Below are 21,477 nucleotides of genomic sequence, written 5' to 3'. Positions count from 1 at the left end.
GCAACAGGGCCGGTCTCTGTGCCGGAAGCCCAGCCGCTGTCGCTACCCCCAGGTAGAGAGTGTACTAGAGACTACTCTCTAGTCCCTGCCTCTGCCCCTTGCCCCTCCTAACCGTGATCCACTTGTCTGTCTCCCGTGGTCTTGGAGTGACCACCTCTCTATAACTCCTCTCTATGAGCTCCTCACTCTCCCTGATCAGACAGAGGTCATCGAGCTGCTGCTCCAGGTTCCTAACACAGTCCCTTAGGAGCCCCATGTAGACGCACCTGGCGCAGATGTGGACGTCTGGAAGGCTATCAGACTCCATGACTTCCCACATCTGACACCCAGAACAATAAACTGCTCTGGCACCCATACTCCCCCCTTACCTTAATTAAGGGGGGAGTGTAGGGAGTGCAAAAAGGAACTGCAGTGCTGAACCCCAGAACAAAATACAAAGTGCTGGAAGAAGATATACGAATCATCATTAGATATGGGTGAGGTGGCCAGTGTTGTGCCTCTATTTATAAAGGGCTGCAAGGAAAATCCTTGGACGTACAGATCAGTTTTTTTGGGGTTTTTTTTGCACAATCCGCATGCATTGCCACTTTTCATTTCGTATGCGTATGTGACAAATAAACTTGACTTGACTTGAGCCTAACATCTGTGTGAGGCAAGTTGCTGTAAAATATTTTGTGGGATATAATATATTTGCATTTTGAAAGATTCGGTTTGATTATGAATAGTCAGCATGGTGAGAGATGGTGTCTTACAAATCAGTTAGGGTTTTTTGAAGAAGTAACCAAAATGATTGAGGAGCGGAAGCCATAGACATGTGACTATGTTGACTTCACCAAGGTATTTGATAAGGTTCCATGTGGTAGGCAGCTATGGAAGGTTAGATCCGATGGGAGCCAAGGACTGGATAGAGAATTGACTTTGTGAAAGGATCCAGAGAATGATGGTGGGAGGTTGTTTGTGGTTTATATCAACGATTTGGATGAGAATGGAGTAGGTGTGATTAGTAAGTTTGCAGATGACACTAAAATGGGTGGTATTACGAGGAAAATAATAAATCACAGTAGGATCTTAATCAGTTGGATAAGTGGCTGAGGTATGGTTAACCATCTAACCATATAACAATTACAGCACGGAAACAGGCCATCTCGGCCCTTCTAGTCCGTGCCGAACATTTATTCTCCCCTAGTCCCATCTACCTGTACTCAGACCATAACCCTCCATTCTTTTCCTGTCCATATACCTATCCAATTTATTTTTAAATGATAAAATCGAACCTGCCACCACCACTTCCACTGAAAGATCATTCCACACAGCTACCGCTCTCTGAGTAAAGAAGTCCCCCTACATGTTACCCCTAAACTTCTGTCCCTTAATTCTCAAATAATGTCCTCTTGTTTGAATCGTCCCTACTCTCAATGGAGTTTAATGTAGAGAAGTGCAAGGTGTTGCATTTTGGGAAGTAAAACCAGGTCAGGACCGTTACAATGAATAGCAGGGCCCTCGGGAATGTTATAGAGCAGAGTTGATCTAGGAGTCGGGATGCTATGCTACAGCAGTACAAGATGTTGGTGAGGCCAAATTTGGAATATCTTGTTCAGTTTTGGTTACCCTACAATAGGAAGGATTAAACTGGAAACAGTTCAGAGAAGATTTACAAGGATGTTGCCAGGACTTGGGGGTCTCAGCAACATGCATAGAGAACATGGGAGAGGTCATGCAGGCTAGGACTTTATTGCTTGGAGCGCTGGAGGATGAGAGGTGATCTTAAAGAAGAGTGTAATATTATGTGGGGGAAAAGAGTAAATGCACTCTCGTTTATGCAGAACAGGGAAGTCAACAACAAAGGGTCATCAGTTTAAGGTGAGAGGGGAAATATTAAAGGAAACCAGAAGGACACATGGGCCAAATGCTGGCAGGTGGGAATTGTGTAGATGGGGCATCATGATCTATATGGGCAAGTTGGGCTGAAGGGCCTGTTTCTGTGCTGTATGACTCCATCCAATTCTATCTATTGTGATACAATGTCACTTAGTTCCCAATGTATCTGCCTATGCACCACAGAGTGACTGTAACATATTGGCTAGGTTTGGCTGACAGGATTATCTGGAAGAAAATAAATGTATTCTCCTGATAGCTGGCTTCAAGCATCTGGCAAGTTATTTTGCTGTATCTGTTGGCTTCACAAAATGAACATGATTCGATAGTCAGACTAACAGTCCCCAAACCCCAGATAAACCCCCTTCTTGAGAGCACAAGCTGTTACACTCTGATAAGGCATTGCAAAGCACTCAGAACAATACTCTTGGTGTTAATGACGACATGGCATCTTTCATGAAACCACAACCAATAACTCCCATGGCTGCTGAGTGACTCTTGAACCACACTTGCTTTCCTGTGGTATTTACATGAAGTTCAAGTCTGCTCTGTGCTTCAGTGCTAATTAGACAACATTCAAGGGTTTTGACATGCTGGCAGTATAAGGGAATGGAGTCCAGGGAGCAGGGTTTGAATTTGCTTTCTTTGTAAAGATCCTCTTGAACCAAAAGGAGGGGAATGAATGATTAGAAGACATCACTGATGGTGATGAAGTACGCAGACAAAACAAACATTATAAAGCTAAAGAAGGTCATAGTAGAGGAATCTGGTGCACCAAGTTCAATGACACATATGAATGCCTTTTTGTGGAACTAGTGGGAGACAAGGACCAAAGGCATAAAAGGACATAATCTTGGGCATAATCCGGAAGACGCAAGATCATTTCATTCCAAAAAGAAAGAAAGATTCTAAGGGGAGTAGGAGGCAACCGTGGCTGACAAGAGAAGTTAGGGATAGAATAAAACTAAAAGAAAAGATGTATAACACAGCAAACAGTAGCTGGAAGCCATAGGATTGGGAAACTTTCATAGGACAACAGAAGGAAACAAAACGGGCAATACGGGCTGAAAAGATGAAGTACGAGTGGAAGCTGGCCAGGAATATAAAGAAGGACAGTAAAAGCTTCTTTAGATATGTTAAAGGAAAAAGAGTAGCAAAGTCAAATGTGGGTCCCTTGAAGGCAGACATGGGTGAAGTTTTATGGACAACAAGGAAATGAAAGAAGAGTTGAATTGGTACTTCGGATCTGTCTTCAGTAATGAAGTCACAAACAATCTCCCAGATGTACTGGAGGACAGAGGATCTAAGAGGGTAGGGAAACTGAAAGAAATTTTCATTAGGCGAGAGTATTTGGTAGGCAAATGGGACTGAAGGATGATAAATCCCCTGGGCCCGATGGTCTGCATCCCAGGGTTTTCAGGGAGGTGGCTCTAGAAATAGTGGATGCATAGGTGATAAATTTCCAATGTTCAATAGATTCAGGATCAGTTCCTGTGGATTGGAGGATAACTAATGTTATCCCACTTTTCAAGAAAGGAGCGAGAGAGAAAACAGGGAATTACAGACCAGTTAGCCTGACTTTGGTGGTGGGAAAGATGCTGGAGTCGATTATTAAAGAGATAATAATGGGGCATTTGGATAGCAGTAAAATGATTAGTCAAGCATGATTTCCCTTTCATAAATCCATGTTGGACTAATCTGGATTTTTTGAGGATGTGACAAGTAAAATGGATGAAGGGGTGCCAGTGGATGTAGTGTATCTAGACTTTCAGAAAGCCTTTGATAAGGTCCCGCATGGGAGACTGGTGACTAAAATTAGAGCACAAGGTATTGGGGGTAGGGTGTGACATGGATAGAAAATTGGTGGCAGACCGGAAGCAAAGAGTAGGAGTGAACGGGTCCTTTTCTGAATGGCAGGCAGTGGCGAGTGGAGTGCCGCAAGGCTCTGATTTGGGGCCGCAACTGTTTACCATATATATTAATAATTTGGAAGAGGGAATTAGGAGCAACACTAGCAAGTTTGCGGATGAAACAAAGCTGTGTGGCAGTGTGAAATGTGAAGAGGATGTTAGGAGGTTGCAGGGTGACCTGGACAGGTTGAGTGAGTGGGCAGATGCGTGGAAGATGCAATATAATATAGATAAATGTGAGGTTATCCACTTTGGCTGCAAGGGGCAGATTATTATCTCAATGGGGTTAGGTTGGGTAAGGGGGAGGTTCAGCGAGACCTGGGTGTCCTTGTAGACCGGTCACTGAAAGATGGCATGCAGGTACAGCATGCAGTGAAGAAAGCTAATGGAATGTTGGCCTTCATAACAAGAGGATTTCAGTATAGGAGTAAAGAGGTTCTTCTGTAGTTGTATAGGGCTCTGGTGAGACAACATCTAGAGTATTGTGTTTAAGAGGGAACTGCAGATGCTGGAGAATCGAAGGTTACACAGAAAAGCTGGAGAAACTCAGCGGGTGCAGCAGCATCTATGGAGCGAAGGAAATAGGCAACGTTTCGGGCCGAAACCCTTCTTCAGACTGATCGGGGGGGGGTGGGGGTGGGTGGGGACAAGAAAGGGAAAAGGAGGAGTAGCCAGAAGGCTGGAGGGTGGGAGGAGACAGCAGGGGAGCTGAGGAAGGGGAGGAGACAGCAAGGACTAACAGAATTGGGAGAATTCGATGTTCATGCCCCGGGGGTGTAGACTCCCCAAACGGAATATGAGGTGCTGTTCCTCCAATTTCCGGTGCTGCTCGCTGTGGCCATGGAGGAGACCCAGGACAGAGAGGTCGGAGGCGGAGTGGGAGGGGGAGTTGAAGTGCTGAGCCACCGGGAGGTCAGCTTGGTTATTGCGGACCGAGCGGAGGTGTTCGGCGAAACGATCGCCCAACCTCCGCTTGGTCTCACCGATATAGATCTGCTGGCATCTAGAGCAGCGGACGCAATAGATGAGGTTGGAAGAGATGCAGGTAAACCTCTGTCGCACCTGGAACGACTGCTTGGGTCCTTGGACGGAGTCGAGGGGGGAGGCAAAGGGACAAGTGTTGCATCTCCTGCGGCCGCAAGGGAAAGTGCCCGGGGAGGGGGTGGACCGAGAGGGAAGGGAAGAATTGACAAGGGAGTTATGGAGGGAGCGGTCTTTGCGGAAGGCAGATATGGGGGGAGATGGGAAGATGTGGCGAGTAGTGGGGTCACGTTGGAGGTGGCGAAACTGACGGAGGATTATTTTTTGTATGTGACGGCTGGTGGGGTGAAAGGTGAGGACTAGGGGGACTCGGCCCTTGTTGCGAGTGCGGGGATGGGGAGAGAGAGCAGTGTTGCGGGGTATGGAAGAGACCCTGGTGCGAGCCTCATTTATGGTGGAGGAGGGGAACCCCCGTTCCCTGAATAGTGAGGACATTTCAGATGTCCTGGTGTGGAACGCCTCATCCGTGGAGCAGATGCGGCGTAGACGGAGGAATTGGGAGTAGGGGATGGAGTCCTTACAGGAAGCAGGGTGGGAAGAAGTGTAGTCCAGATAGCCATGGGAGTCAGTGGGTTTATAGTGTATGTCGGTGAGAAGTCTATCACCTGCAATGGAGATGGTGAGGTCAAGGAATGGTAGGGAAGTGTCGGAAATGGTCCAGGTGTATTTCAGTGCCGGATGGAAATTAGTGGTGAAGTGGATGAAGTCAGTCAGTTGTGTGCGGGTGCAGGAGGTGGCACCAAAGCAGTCGTCGATGTAGCGGAGGTAGAGGTTGGGGATGGGGCCCTGGTATGTATTGAACAAGGATTGCTCGACGTAACCTACAAATAGGCAGGCATAGCTGGGGCCCATGCGTGTGCCCATAGCTACGCCTTGTATTTGGAGGAAGTGGGAGGAGTCGAACGCGAAGTTATTGAGGGTAAGGACCAGCTCCGCTAGGCGGAGGAGAGTGTCAGTGGCTGGGTATGGGTTGCTTCTCTGGTCGAGGAAGAACCGGAGGGCTGTGAGACCATCGTGGTGGGGGATGGAGGTGTATAGTGATTGGACGTCCATGGTGAAGATGAGGGGGTGAGGGCCTAGAGAATTGAATGCGCGGAGACGACGGAGAGTGTCTGAGGTGTCTTGGACATAGGTAGGGAGGGATTTAACCAAGGGTGATAGGATGGAGTCAAGGTATTTGGAAATGAGTTCGGTGGGGCACGAACAGGCGGAGACAATGGGTCTTCCGGGACAATCAGGTTTGTGGATTTTAGGGAGTAGGTAAAATCGGGCTGTGCAGGGCTGGGGAACGATGAGGTTGGAGGCTCGGTCGGGTAGGGCATTGGAGTGGATGAAGTTGGTGATGGTGCTGGAGATGGTGGCCTGGTGCTCGTCAGTGGGGTCATGGTCCAGGGGTAAGTAGGAGGAGGTGTCCGATAGTTGGCGCGTGGCCTCAGCTTTGTAGAGATCGGCGCGCCAGACTACCACGGCACCTCCCTTGTCAGCGGGTTTGATAACCAAATCTGGGTTGTTGCGGAGTGAGTCGATGGCAGAACGTTCCTGTGGTGAGAGATTGGAGTGAGACAGGGGAGTGGAGAAGTTGAGGCGGTTGATGTCGCGACGGCAGTTATTGATAAAAAGTTCTAAAGCCGGAAATTGGCCACGAGGGGGGTTCCACGAGGAGGGGGTGCGTTGGAGTATTGTGTATAGTTTTGGTCTCCTAATTTGAGGAAAGACATCCTTGTGATTGAGGCAGTGCAGCATAGGTTCACGAGATTGATCCCTGGGATGGCGGGACTGTCATATGAGGAAAGATTGAAAAGACTAGGCTTGTATTCACTGGAGTTTAGAAGGATGAGGGGGATCTGATAAAAACATATAAAATTATAAAAGGACTGCACAAGCTAGATGCAGGAAAAATGTTCCCAATGTTGGGCGAGTCCAGAACCAGGGACCACAGTCTTAGAATAAAGGGGAGGTAATTTAAGACTGAGGTGAGAAAAAACTTTTTCACCCAGAGAGTTGTGAATTTATGGAATTCCCTGCCACAGAGGGCAGTGGTGGCCAAATCACTGGATGGATTTAAGAGAGAGTTAGATAGAGCTCTAGGGGCTAGTGCAGTCAAGGGATATGGGGAGAAGGCAGGCACGGGTTATTGATAGGGGACGATCAGCCATGACCTGACTCGAAGGGCCGAATGATCTCCTCCTGTGCCTATTTTCTATGTTTCTAAGGACATACATTTGGAAAAGGGATAAGGAGGAAAGACAGAGGGTGGTAAATCTGTGGAATTCATTGCTGCAGAAGGGTGTGGCGGCCAAGTCAATGGATATTATTAAGGTGGAGGGGTTATGGGGAGAAGGAAAAATAATGGGGTTGAGAGGGAAGGATAGATCAGCCATGATTGAATGGCAGAGTAGGCTTAATGGGCTGAATGGCCTCAATCTGCTGTCATAACTGATGGGCTTGGTCAGCTTTGTGATCTAGAACATGTAGCTGACACTGTTAGAGTTGGATTTGCAGAATCATACAGCACTTAAATGAACATATTGGTTCCTGCAGATCAGGATGCCCCGTCTATGCTAGTCGCATTTACCTGCGTTTGGACCAGATATCTCTTCACCTTTCCTATCCCTGCACCTGTCTAAAACCTGTCTTTAAAGATTTTAAAATTTCCTCTGAAAGCCGTTAACGTATTCAAAGTTTTCATCATTCTGATGGTAAATGAGTCACTGGAAATCATCTGAAGGGCTGCCCTTTTGTGTAAAAGAAAGAAAGACAAATATAGTCTTCACCTTAAACTGCAAGGAATTGTAAATACAAACCATGGAAGGATATCAACATGAGTGCAGAAATCTAGAATGAAAGGAGATCTCAATGCAACCAACACTTTTAAAAAAAGGGCTTGAAAGAGGCTTTGCAGAGAGGATGATTCCACATCCTGCCTGCAGAGTGCAGAACCACTGTAATTTTATAATCCCTGAATCCTAATGGTGCCATTTGTCTCCACCACAGCCACAAATGGAGCAGACAATCAGATAACTCAACTGGGTCAATGACACCTGCTTCCTGCGGCCTCTTCAGTTCTGCTGCAAGTGTTTCCTTTACCTTGCATGGCATAGGTCATGCTTTGGAAAAACAGGTGAATCTTGGCTTTCAGATCCTGAAATTGTCCCATTCACCTCAGGATACTTGTCAGATTCCGTTGACAGTGAACATTTCTTCATTCCGTTAATCTCTCCCTCCAATCTAGCAATATCTTTGAAAGCCAGTTTTGATCAATCAAACTGGATCCTCACATTGGACAAACAGAGAAGGGTGTATACTTTGAAGGGATGTGGTCTTTGCAGACTGAGCAAGCATTTAATTGCTCATCCTAAATGCCCTTCAGAATGTGGTGGTGAGCTTCCTTCTTGATCAACTGCAGTCCTTGATATGTGGGTATATATACAATGTTAGGGAGAGAGTTACAGGATTTCAACCCAGCTATGGTGAAGAGATGGCAATATATTTCTGAGCCAGGACAGTGTGTGGCTTAGAGGGCAACTTGCAACTATTGGTGTTTCATGTCCTTATAGCTTGTAGATGCTGTTTGTTTGCAAGGTTTTGTAAGTAACTTTGCTAACTCCCCTTCTCATTTTAACTTCACACATCCCCATCACCATAATGCTATTAGCATTATATTAGCATTATAGGTACAAATGAAAGTGCATGGATCCTCGAGCATTCCTGTACCAAATGGTAAGCATGAATTACATTACCTTCAAACGTCACCAATGCTGCAGAACCAATGTCAGGTTTTACTGATACTGGACTGTTCTTTCTTACAGTGAGCACTAATGTATAGGAAGATTTTGTAGTGTACAGTATTAGCAGAGAGAACAGTCTAAAAGATTCACTTGAATCATGTTAAATTATCAAATAACTGATCTGATGTAATAAAAGAACAAATTAAATTCATATCATAGCAATGTTATTAGCATATGATGAGCGATTTACTGCAATGGACCTCTACTCTCTGGAGTTTAGAAGGTTGAGGGGGGACCCTCATTGAAACTTACAGATTAATGAAAGGCATAGATAGAGTGGATGTGGAGAGGATGTTTCCACTGGTGGGAGAGTCTAGGACCAAAGGTCATAGCCTCAGAATTAAAGGGTGTTCTTTTAAAAAGGTCTTCTTTAGTCAGAGGGTAGTTAATCTGTGGAACTCATTGCCACAGAGAGCTGTGGAAGACAAGTAAGTGGATATTTTTAAGGCAGAGATCGACAAATTTTTGATTAGAACGGGTGTCAAGGGTAATGGGGAGAAGGCAGGAAAACGGAATTAGATGGCATAGATCAGCCATAATTGAATGGTGGAGTAGACTCGATGGGCCAAATGGCCTAATTCTACTCCTATAACTTGTGAACAGGGTCAAGGAAAGAGCATTCATGTCATGGCCCTGTTTCCACCAATCTTTCCACCACTACGTACAAGAAGCGCAAGACGCCATTGTATGCAGATGTTGAAAAGTGTGTTCAGTTTGGCAGAACAATTTCTAATCTTGTGATGTGGACTCAATAAAAAGACTTGTGAACAATGAAGATGCAGCACAGAAACAGGCCCTTCAGCCCACCGAGTCCATGCCGACTAACGATCACCCCATACCCTTTCACTATCCTATACACTTAAGGACAATTTAAGCTAATTAACCTACATACCTGTACACCTTTAGAATGTGGGAGAAAACCACAGCACTCAGAGAAACCCATGCAGTTACAGGGAGAATGGACAAACTCCATACAGACAGCACCCATAGTCAGGATCGAACCCGGGTGTCTTACACTGTAAGGCAGCAGCTCTACCACTATGCCACTGTGCCTGCTCTTTTTTGTTTAGAAGTCCTTACAATCCCAGCAGTTATGTCATTGCTTTTCTACTCGTACTCATCTACAGAATTTTTCAATAGCTGTCCATAGTGATGCACAGGGATTCCCTTAAGTGGAGCCATGAGTTGACATCAAATTATTTATTTTCCTGCCATCAATAATGTAATGTTTGCCCAAAGCAAAGATAAATGAAGACAATGGATTGCAAGACACCTGGAAAGCAGTGATAAGTAGTTATGTAAAAGTAGCAATATCCCTTCAGCAACTACTAGAGATGTAAATTAGAAAAGGTGTCCTCAAAACTCTCAAGGTCTCAAGGTTGTGTGATTCTTGGATTCTTCCTATGGAGACGTAAAGCAACATGGTTTATCTGGGCTGATATGAATTTCATTGATTCTTTTATGATTAGGAGGCAGAGATCAGCCATGATTGAGTTGACATCAGTCTCGATGTAGACTCGATGTGCCGAATGACCTAAATCTACCCCTATATCATGTGAACTTGTGATATCAGTCCAGATAAACCATGTTGCTTGATGTCTCCACAGGAAGAACCCCAGAATCTCACAACCTTGAGACCTTCTTAGATAGCGTTCATGTACCTTCATTACCACGTAATCCAAGTGTTGTGTAAATAACATTAACCACAATGTCAACGACGTGATAGCAGCCATTTTCATTTTCCACATCATTTAGAGGATGTTGATTAAGGTAAAAATGCAGCGGGGTTAAACACATAGATCCTGGTCTTCTACATTTTTGCTCACAAGCTTCAATTATGATTCTGGCCTGAGATAGTCAAACACAAAATCTACAGGAACAATATTGACATTGAACGCCTTTAAATTATATTGAGTTTTGAGGACGCCTCTTCTAATTTACATCTCTAGTAATTGTTGAAGGGTTATTGATACTTTTGCATCTGATCCAAATAAAAAAAAGTAACCACTCATCACTACTTTCCAGCTGCCTTGTAATCCATTTTCTTCATTTGTTTTTGCTTTGAGCAAATACTACATTATTGATGGAAGTATCATCTTCAGGAAAATACGTAATATGATGTCAACTCATGGCTCCACTTAAGGGAACCCTGTGCATCACTATGGACAGCTATTCAAAAATTCAGTGGATGAAGTATGAGTAGAAAAACAATGACATAACTGCTGGGATTGTAAGGACTTCTAAAAAATAAAGAGGGGGTACAGTGGCATAGCGGTAGAGCTGCTGCCTTACACCCTGGTTTGATCATAATTTATATACAACTAAAATAAATACAGATTTTTTAGATAATTGCAATCTCCCTAAATTGGATAGTTTGGAACAAGAGGAATTAGGAGCATAGATTACTAGTGAAGAAATAAAACAAATAATAAACTCACTGAAAAATGGGAAGACCCCAGGATCAGATGGTTTTAGGACTCAATTGTACCAAGATTACTCAATTTATACACGCAGGCTTATACCGAAAATAAACTACCAGAAACTTTAGCAGAATCAACAATAACGCTTATACCAAAAAAAGATAAAGATTTAGATGAACCGGGTTCTTACAGAGCCATATCACTTCTAAATACGGATCAGAAAATTTTAGCAAAGATTCTAGCTAGAAGACTGAATAATTATATTAACAAATTGGTAAACGGGATTTATACCCAAAAGACAATCATTTAATAATTTGAGAAGGCTTTTCAATATAATGTACTCTCACAATGAGGACATTGAAGATATTTCAGTTGTTACGCTGGATGCAGAGAAGGCATTTGATCAGGTGGAATGGCAGTATTTATACAAGGTACTCCAAAAATTTAACACGGGAGAGAATTTTATTAGATGGGTTAAACTACTTTACGATAAACCTACGGCAAGAATATTAACTAATACAGAGAAAGGTTGAACAAGTTAGGGCTTTATTCTTTGGAGCGCAGAAGGTTAAGGGGGAACTTGATAGAGGTCTTTAAACTGATGAGAGGGATAGACAGAGTTGACGTGGATAAGCTTTTCCCATTGAGAGGAGGGAATATGCAAACAAGGGGACATGGCTTGAGAATTAAGGGACAGAAGTTTAGGGGTAACATGAGGGGGAACTTCTTTACTCAGAGAGTGGTGGCTGTGTGGAATGAGCTTCCAGTGAAGGTGGTGGAGGCAGGTTCGTTTTTATCATTTAAAAATAAATTGGATAGTTATATGGACGAGAAAGGAATGGAGGGTTATGGTTTGAGCGCAGGTATATGGGACTAGGGGAGAATACGTGTTCGGCACGGACAAGAAGGGTCGAGATGGCCTGTTTCCGTGCTGTAATTGTTATATGGTTATATGGTTAATATGTTATCTCCAAAATTTTATTTATCAAGGGTTAATAGGCAGGGTTTTGCCTTATCACCATTGCTATTTGCCCTTATGATAGAACCGCTGGCTGAATGGATTAGAAATCATCCAAATATTCACGGAAATAACACTAAGGACTCAAAGAATAAAATTTCATTATATGCTGATGATATTATTTTATATATTACTAATACACAAACGAGTATACCCACCTTATTAACACTAATTGAGGAATTCGGCTCTTTTTCAGGATATAGAATAAATTGGAATAAAAGTGAAATTATGTCTTTAAAACCACAGGATGCGAGACACTTACTAAAATTCCCTTTCAAAATTGTAACAGAAAAATTCAAGTATCTGGGTATTCAAATTACGAGAAGACACAAATCATTATTTAGCGCCAATTTTATACCACTATTAAATAAACTGAATGGTATGATTAAATTTTGGAAAACGCTCCCGCTCTCATTGATAGGTAGAATTAACGCTATAAAAATGACTTTCTTACCACAATTAATATATTGGTTTCAAGCGATCCCAATATATTCTTGATTAGTATGCGTGTCAGAGGTTATAGGGAGGAGGCAGGAGAATGGGATAAGGAAGGAGAGATAGATCAGCCGTGATTGAATGGCAGAGTAGACCAGATGGGCCGAATGGCCTAATTTTATACCTATCACATGATTTTATGATCTTAATCCATATTAATGAATTAAGGCAAGGACAAATAATGTAGACAAATTGAAAATATTTACAGGGGTCAGTGGTGTTCCCATGTCTTTCCAGCTTGGAAGTCTGCAAATTACCTAACATCACTTCCGTCTGTGGGAATTCATGTGTCAGAAACAAACTAAGGAAACCATACGTCGGTGGGGCGCTGCAAGCCGGCAGCCATGCTAGCAGCATGTTAGTTTTTTCAACTTTTTTTATTTTTTTAGTGGGGAAACCGTTTTGGTCGCCTCCTCCACGGAGATGCGACTTTATCCATGTCGCTTCCCCCGTGGCCTAACATCGAGGATCGGTGCGGCCTTTCCCAGGGCTTCAGCTGCGGGCGCAACGCGGACTCTCGTCGCGGAAGGGGCGAGCCCTCGCCGGGGGTCGCTGGAGTGGAGAGCTCCATTCGCTGGCCCATGGCAGCCTGAAGCCGCGGTCTGCGGAGCTCCAGCTGGCGCGGCGTCCGCAGCCTGGGATCCCCCGTTGGGGACCTGGGAGGAGAAGAAGCTCCTACCGTCGGCCTGCGGCCTACTTCTACAGTGAGCGCGGCGGGGACTTACCATCAGGAGCGGGGTCCCTCGCCGGGGACCCCTGGAGAGGAGCTCTGACTGCCGGCCCTGCAGTCTGCGGTGCTTCTGGCTGCAGTGCGGCGGGGTCTTTAGTTCTTCGACCACCGGCCTGCAGCCTACACCAACTTGAAGCTGCGGTCTCCGGTGGGGAAGCACCGATTCATGATTTACCTGGAGTTTATCTGACCACGGGGGAAAATGGGGGAGGACTGACCAAATTTTGTGCCTTCCACCAGTGATGAATGCTGTGGTGGATGTTTGTGTTAAAAAATTTTATTGTGTTTTTTTTTTGTATTTTTGTGTCTTCTTTTTTCATTGTACCGCTGCTGGCAAATTCATTTCACTTGCAATTTAAGTGCAAGTGACGAATAAAACTGATATTGATATTGATATTGAAAATGCTCCAAAGACCTTCAGTAAACCCTAGATTTGAGGTTAGCATAATTTTGGGTCAGCACAACACAAGATGTTACGGATTTATTTAACCACACATGCAGAATTTCTTCTCTTTTGTAATTATTTGCACATAATGCTTGGAAAATTCGCAAAAGTAACCTAGAAATGTAATCCTGAAGTGGTTGTCTTTTAAGTGCCATCAATTGCAAAATGTAGTTAAGAATTAACAGTATTCCTCAAGCATAGCAGGGCTGCCAACTCACACACATTGAGCATGAGAATCACGCATTTCGCAAAATTCTCACGCTGACACGTGGATCACAATTTCTCATGCTGTCGTGAGAAATTCTGTGATCAACGAAAATTTCAAAACTCATATCAACTGCATGGGCCGCGGGTGTTGGAGAGTCGGGGCTGAGGGAGGGATGGAAGCAGAAGCAGCGGCAGGGACAGATGCAAACAAGGATCCAGGGCTGGCGAGTGTTTGCCGGGCTGGCGAGTGTTTGCTGGGCTGGCGAGTCTCTCGCTGAAGCTCCGGCCATGGAGCATCCTCAGGGCAAGAGTCCCGGGCCATCAGAGGTGTCGGAATCATTGTGCCACTGCTGTGAGAATCTCTGTGCTGAATTTGCCCAGGTTACCGGCATGGATCAGGCTGCGGCTCGGTGCATCCTGGAGGACAACCAGTGGCTGCTGGAAGTAAGTGCCAAGCACTGGATAGAAATGGTGGAAGATAGTGGCCTTCAAATGGGGTTGGTTGGAGAAAGCATCCTGCTTGCCTGCTAGACTTCCACTTACTGTAACTGCTGGAAACATGTTCCTGATGTTGGGGGAATTCAGAACCAGGGGTCACAGTTTAAGAATAAAGGGTAGGCCTGTTAGGACTGAGATGAGGACAAACTTTCTTCATGCAGAGAGTTGTGAATCTGCGGAATTCTCTGCCACAGGAGGCAGTGGAGGCCAATTCATTGGATGTTTTCATGAGAAAGTTATATTTAGATCTTGGGGCTAGCAAAATCAAGGGATATGGGGAAAAAACAGGAAAGAGGTACTGATTTTAGATGAACAGCCATGATTATATTGAATGGCAGTGCTGGCTCGAAGGGCCGATGGCCTATTCCTGCACCTATTTTCTATATTTCTATGATTGAGTATATGGCAATAAAACTCGACCACTTGATTTTGAAGCATTCATGCATGGTGGGGGTATAATGTAGTCATAGAGTAATACAGAGTGAAAACAGGGCCTTCGACACAACTTGCCCACACCCGCCAACATGTCCCAGCTACACTATCTGCTTTTGGTCCATACCTCCAAACCTGCGCTATCCATGTATCAGTCTAACTGTTTCTTAAATGTTGGGATAATCCCTGCCTCAACTACCTCAGGCAGCTTGTTCCATACACCCACCACCTTTGTGTGGAAAAAGTTACCCCTTAAAAGGTTACCTTAAAAATACTTCAAACAAAAAACATTGAAATCATACTTCTACAATGTACTAAAACATGATTTTAATACATCAAATTTCAAAAATTCCCTATCGTGGGAGGGTGCCACCCCCCTCCCACATCCTCCTCCCACTCGGTTGCTCTACTCCCTTGCGGGGTATCCCCAAGGCCAGTGATCAGTGATCACTCAGCCTCCCCATTACAAAAACGCTCTGTGGCTCCCGGTTCAGACAGAGAGCACTGCCAGATCTGAGCGGGGAACTGAGGCCAGTTGTCCGTGATGTCTGGATCCCAATGCTCAGCACTTCGCGTTTCGGAGTTGGCTAATGTTATTTATTTGTAATTAGTTGACAAAACCTTAATTTATGAATCCGAAATATCCAGAGGGATGGGATAAGTGTAATATTAAAATGGCATGCAAGGTGTCAGGCTGTCTGTCACAACATAAAGCCTCGATACCTCATTATTTCCTTCTATTAAATATTGGTAAGGTACCTTTATTGTAATTTGCCACTCAACTATTATGTTTGTTTACCTCATAGCTATTTCTAAAACCCCCCCCCCCCCCCCCAAATTCCTTCGATAGGTTGAATAGAAATGTCTGCAATCTTGTTGTTTTATGTAGGTAACATCATCAAGGACATGTAGATGAACATCATCAGATGGAAACTGATTCAGATGCAATGTTTATATCTTGTTCAAAGAAGGGGCATATTTTAAAGGAGTGAGAGAGGTACTTGCAGGGGAATGTGTGAGGGGGTTATTATTTGTCTTTAGTTTTAGCTTGAACCAGGACATCTGAAGATTCAAAATTTAACATAGTAATTGTGCTGATACTGACTCCAACCTACCACATAATGAATATCATCCATTCCGGAGGTTTTATTTTTCTGATACCACTTAAACTTCACTTGGATTTCAATCACTTCAATGTAAAAGTAATTGTGAATGGGGAGCATTGGAACAAAAATTTGCCATTGGTACATATTAACTGTAATATAATAATGTATACATGTTGGTAGGTGCAATCAAAACAAAGATTTTTTTTTTATCATTGTTGTGTTATGAATACCACAGAAAATATTATGTGCTCCCAAGATTACATTTAATAGAATAATATTGCTTAAATATATAGCTATTGGACTTTGCATTTCAGCACAGTCCCAGCTGAGAGGAAGACAGCAAAATACTGAATATATTGGGGGTGAAAATGACGAGGCCAGTTTGTTAAGAAAATGAAGGAAATATTAACAGAATACTTATACAGCTGAGTGAGTATAATGTTATGGATACGAAGCCAATGAATGTAGCAAATTTTGTTAGAAAACAATGTGGTCTGTGAAGTGCCCCCATAAAAGATTACCGGATTAGATAAGCACCTGTGGACTTGAACATAATAGGTTAAGTCCAGGGGGGTCAGATATGGGGGCTTTATGTGTGGGTCAGGTATATTGTCAGTGCAGAGGGGCTAGGAGCAAGGCCAAGTGTGCATCCAGATTCAAGGTCTGGAATAGTACTACTTGTACAGTCAAAGCTGGGACAATGGGAGTGTTCAGCACTGGGAACCTAAGCAGGTAAGCAGCTATGATCAGGGTAGAATAGGGGGCCAGGTGTAAGGCTGGAGACAGGGTCAGGGATGAGAGAAGGTATGCAACTGGAGACAGGGTCAGGAGTAATACCAGGTGTGCAGTGAGACCCAGGTTGGTCAACATGGGCCAAGTGTTTGATTATAATCTGATTTCCATACATGAATATACCAAGATCATTCATGTGCTGCACCTGTTGATCAGAGCCTGACTCTACTGTGGAATGTAATTAGGAATGTAATTTAGCCTAACATTCATAGCTAATCCAATTTAAAGCATAAATATTGCATTCAAGTGTAATTTAAAAGACTCGCTATAGTATGCACCAGATTGCACAATTTCAAGCAGAAAAATTCAAAAGCTCCGTACCAATGAGAAGGTGGACACCCCCCTCCCACGTCCTCCACTCCCCCCCGCCTCGGTCGCTATGCTCCCTCTGGCTTTGTCTCTCCCTCCCAAGTCTCACACAATATTGGCAGCCCTGAGCATAACGAAACCTTTTTGTGCATATCACAGAGAGCAAATAAAGTTGCTTATGGGTGACACCAAGTAGTGAAAATAAATCATAGAAATGTATTAACACTCTGTGCAGCCAAAACAAGGAAGATAATCTTAACAGCAGGAGCATGACCTGCATCTGTGCTATTTAAAGGGACTTTCTGCCATCCGGAGGTCTGATTGGGAGTCAATCGCAATCCAGGTAAGCAATTAGATCCTTTATGGAAGGATAATTTATGGAAGCAATTAGATCCACTGTTCACAATGGAAGCTTTAGCTCCCGACATGACCAGGTCCAGGAGAAAGACTCAACTAACTTGTTTAAGTTGCCCCTAGGAATAAGGAGAGAAGTGCTTTGACTAAGATTTTGTTTGTGACACAAACATACAAACCTATGAATTAGGAGCATGAAAAGGACATTTCTCCTCAAACCTTCTCTGCCATTTAATAAGAGCACAATCAATCTGACTATAACTTCAACTGCACATCCATTGTAAACTTTCAGTCCATCGCATATCAAGAATCTGCCTCTGCTTTAATAATATTCAAATACCTTGTTTCTACTAATCTGTGAGGAAGAGTTCCACGAACTCTACGTGTTGCCAAGGGAGATGGTGGAGACAGATACGATAGTTGTGTGTACGAGCCTTTTACATAGGCTCATGGAATAGAAACATAGAAAATAGGTGCAGTAGGTCATTCGGCCCTTCGATTCAGATCATGGCTGTTCATCCAAAATCAGTATCCCATTCTTGCTTGCTCCCCATGTCCTTGATTCCGTTAGCCCCAAGAGCTAAATCTAATTCTCTCTTGAAAAAATAGAGGGATATGGATCCTGTACGGGCAAATGAGATCAATTTAACGTGGCATCATGCTCGGCACAAACATTGTGGGCTGAAGGGCCCATTCCTGTGATGTACTGCACTCTTCTGTTCTATGTATTTTCATTGGAGGCAACATTTAGGAGGTTTACTAGGATGATCCCTGGTACTGAAGGATTTTATTATGAGAAACAATTGAGTGGATTGGGTCTGGGCTCATTGCGTTTTCAAGAAGGAGTGGCAATATGATTGCAATGTGAAAGATTCTTAAGGATGTTTCCCCTCCTGGGAGAGTTTAGAATATCTGCTGTCAACTGGGTGGGATTTAATCATCCACAAATGTCTGCAGGATGTCTCAGAATGCATTCAAAGTTGTGATAGTTTTGCAATCAATGAAGGCTATGGAGCATACTCAAGAGACTGACCAGCCAACTCCTGTAAATATTTCTTATAATATTACAAACTCACAAACCTTAGAAGGAAAAGGATTGTCTCATCTCTAACCCCATACATTTAAACATGTTCATTTATGTCTGGACTCGCCAAAGAGAAAGATCTTCTCCACCTCCATCCTATCTTATATGTTTCAGTCAAGTCCCCTCTCACTCTTCTTATGGTGATGGGAATATGCCACCTCGTTCAGGCAGATACCTGGCCTTAGCCGAGTGTGTGGACATCTCTGCTATCAAGGTGAAGGTCACTCTGAACCTCAGCCTCGGGAACATTACAGGAAGTGACAGATGACAGATGGTATAATTTCTATTTGGAGCTTGCTGCTTCATACATTCATGGGTGCTCTCTGCTCAAGGAAACCATCTCTAATCATCTCTTTCTCCTTGGCCAGAGAGTAACAGAAGTCGTGGGCCTCATGAATTTAAAGGATTGTGGCCTTCCTAAAAAAATGACTGTCCTCCTGCGACTCTTTGGTTACGAACTTGGGAGATTTTACTGGAGTACAGAGCATATCATTGTCCGAATGTACAGAATTGTTGTACCAAGCAATTTGTCAGAACAGAGAGTTGGGCATCACTGGAAGGTTGGGCAAACTGACCTCCGGCTAGTGAAAGATCCAAATCCACAAGATAGGCATACAGTAAGAGCTGCTGGTTAATGATATTATGTTGAGAATAAGTGGTAATAGTCACAATGCAGGTCCATTAACGCTGGTTTGCTTTGGGTTATTATGATCAAGAGCATTGAGATACAGTGAAAAAAGTTGTTTGTGTGCTATCCACTCAAATCATACTGTACACAAGTACAACAGGGAGTGCAAAGAGAAAAAAAGGTTGGGCCAAAAAGACTGTTTCCACTCTGTAGAACTTTTACTATCTGCAAAATACAAAGCAGTAACAACAATCCCCAATTCAAAGTCTCCATTGTCTAGGATATGGTGAGGGAACTTTCAAATCTTTATAATTTCTCTTCCAGTCATACACTAGCTTGGAAATGCATTGTCACCTCTTTGTTATTTGGAATGTGCTATGGAAGTGTCTTAGAGTCAGTCAAACAACATGAAGACAGACCCTTCGGCCCAACTTGCCCACACCGACCAACAGTTCCCAGCTACACTCGACCCACCTGCCTGAATTTGGCCTATATCCTTCTGAACCTATCCTATCTATGAACGTATCTAAATGTTTCTTAAATGTTGCTAAATGGACTCCTAACCTTCACTAAATAGACTGCAGTATATCAAAGTGATGGGTTTGGTTGGGAAATAAATGCCAGCCTAGCTAGCAACACTTGATTTGCATTTTAAGCCATCCTGCAGATTTAAGATGTTCTTCAGTGGTGAACAAGTCTCATATTAGCTATCCAAATTGTAACGTTCCTGGTTCTTTCAACTAACAGTGAGAGGTGGTGTTAACAGAGGCTACAGTTCAGCCTATAAAGTTATATTGTCACAATTCAGCCTCAATATGATGTTTGTTCTCACTTCCAAATAAGCTAGTATAGCTTGTGTATTTACAAATCATAGCTGGCTGGATGCCATCATAAATCTGTGCCATTACTTCAAAAGAATCAGTAAATCAATAACTTAAACAGAAAATGATTCAAGATTATGTTTCCCTTTTAAAATATTAGGTTGCACCACAAATATGATTATGATACCAAGCATCTGTTGAATGCTTGTGACTATTTTTGGTGATGACTTCATTGACTTAGAGAAATGACTGCACAAAAAAAAACCCAAAGCATTCTGTGAAGCTAACGACTACATTCAAAAAGTATCATCACATAGGCGGAAAGAAACAAAGCAAGTTGATGATCATTTTTTAAATAAACTGGTTGATTATGTACCAAAGCTACTGTATAATGACGAGTGCGGTCTAGCAATAATAGGTTTGACATGAAAATATTGCTCTTGATTTGTGAAACGAGATTTTTGCTCAAATATTCTTGGGAATTTTCTTACAAATACAAAGGATATTTTCTGCCCTAGTTTTCAGATTCAATTTGGGTGTGGATTAATTGATAATTTACAGATGGAGTTGTCCTGCATCAGTTCATGTGTACAAGCTATCATTCTTACCTGCTCAATGTGCCAATTGACATTTGATTATACATTATTAAGCAATTCCACCACCCTGATGTGAATCTTCCATGTGAATACAACAAGCTACAAACTGCTCAGGTAGAGAGAAGCCAGTCAATGCATCTAATCAGTACAAGCACAGTCAGTCCAGACAAGTGTAGCATCACTCTAAAGTGTCGCACATCAATCATGCCCTTAGCACTAGGACTTTCAGAGAACAGAGTACCTGGATAATCCTCGGAGACGTGAACAGAATAAGACACCCTGTTGAGGAGAAGAACAGCAAAAATTAGAACCGGTTTTTGAAAATGAACACATCAATCAGCCAGTCACATTATTTGTTGTTAATGATCCTCATCAAATTACATTATCACAAACCAAAATCGCAACATTTTGTCATCATTCATAAAAATGCATAGCCTAGAAATTAGCAAATTATTTACATGTTGTTTGTACATCAGTGCTATTTTGCACGTTTGATCATGGTAGCAATCACCCAATGGGTTGATTAGGGTTTTAGCCCTGGCATTATAATTCACCTAGTGTCTGCCTAGTGTCCGTAGGATAATTAATTATGTCTTAGGCAGCCACTGTACACTATCCTCACAGCTGGTTGAGGTTTGGGGGAAAGCTGGATATTCATTATTCATTATTCATTCACAAAGAGAAACAGGAGTATGTCAGGAATGAGCATAAACTAAAGATCATGCAGCGTCATTTTGAAGCTCCCTTCATTGACGGCAGCATTTTTATAACGACCACTCGCTTGCCTGATGATTAGTCTAAACCTCACAGTGTTGCTCGGGGTCATGAACCAGGAGAAGGGAATGGCTTTCAAGTGAGTGGAGGAAGCAACAGTTCCATGTCCCTTCTCTTCCATGTTTTATAAGCATTGTCCCGACAGCTACACGCT

The 21,477-nt window shown here is 43.3% G+C and overlaps 1 protein-coding gene across 2 annotated transcripts in view; it reads right to left on the bottom strand.

Annotated features, from left to right (window-relative positions):
• The window catches only part of parp8 (poly (ADP-ribose) polymerase family, member 8), a 404,781-nt gene that overhangs the window by 241,369 nt on the left and 141,935 nt on the right, over nt 1-21,477 (bottom strand). For both annotated transcript variants that reach the window (XM_055633843.1, XM_055633852.1), the window contains exon 3: nt 20,791-20,828. In XM_055633843.1, the coding sequence (XP_055489818.1) occupies nt 20,791-20,828 (38 nt within the window). The remainder of the gene's footprint in view (nt 1-20,790; nt 20,829-21,477) is intronic.

This window comes from Leucoraja erinacea, chromosome 1 (genome assembly GCF_028641065.1).
Source record: "Leucoraja erinacea ecotype New England chromosome 1, Leri_hhj_1, whole genome shotgun sequence".
Lineage (NCBI taxonomy): Eukaryota > Metazoa > Chordata > Chondrichthyes > Rajiformes > Rajidae > Leucoraja > Leucoraja erinaceus.
The sequence above is the reverse complement of the archived record's forward strand: the minus strand, read 5'-3'. Positions and strand labels throughout refer to the sequence as shown.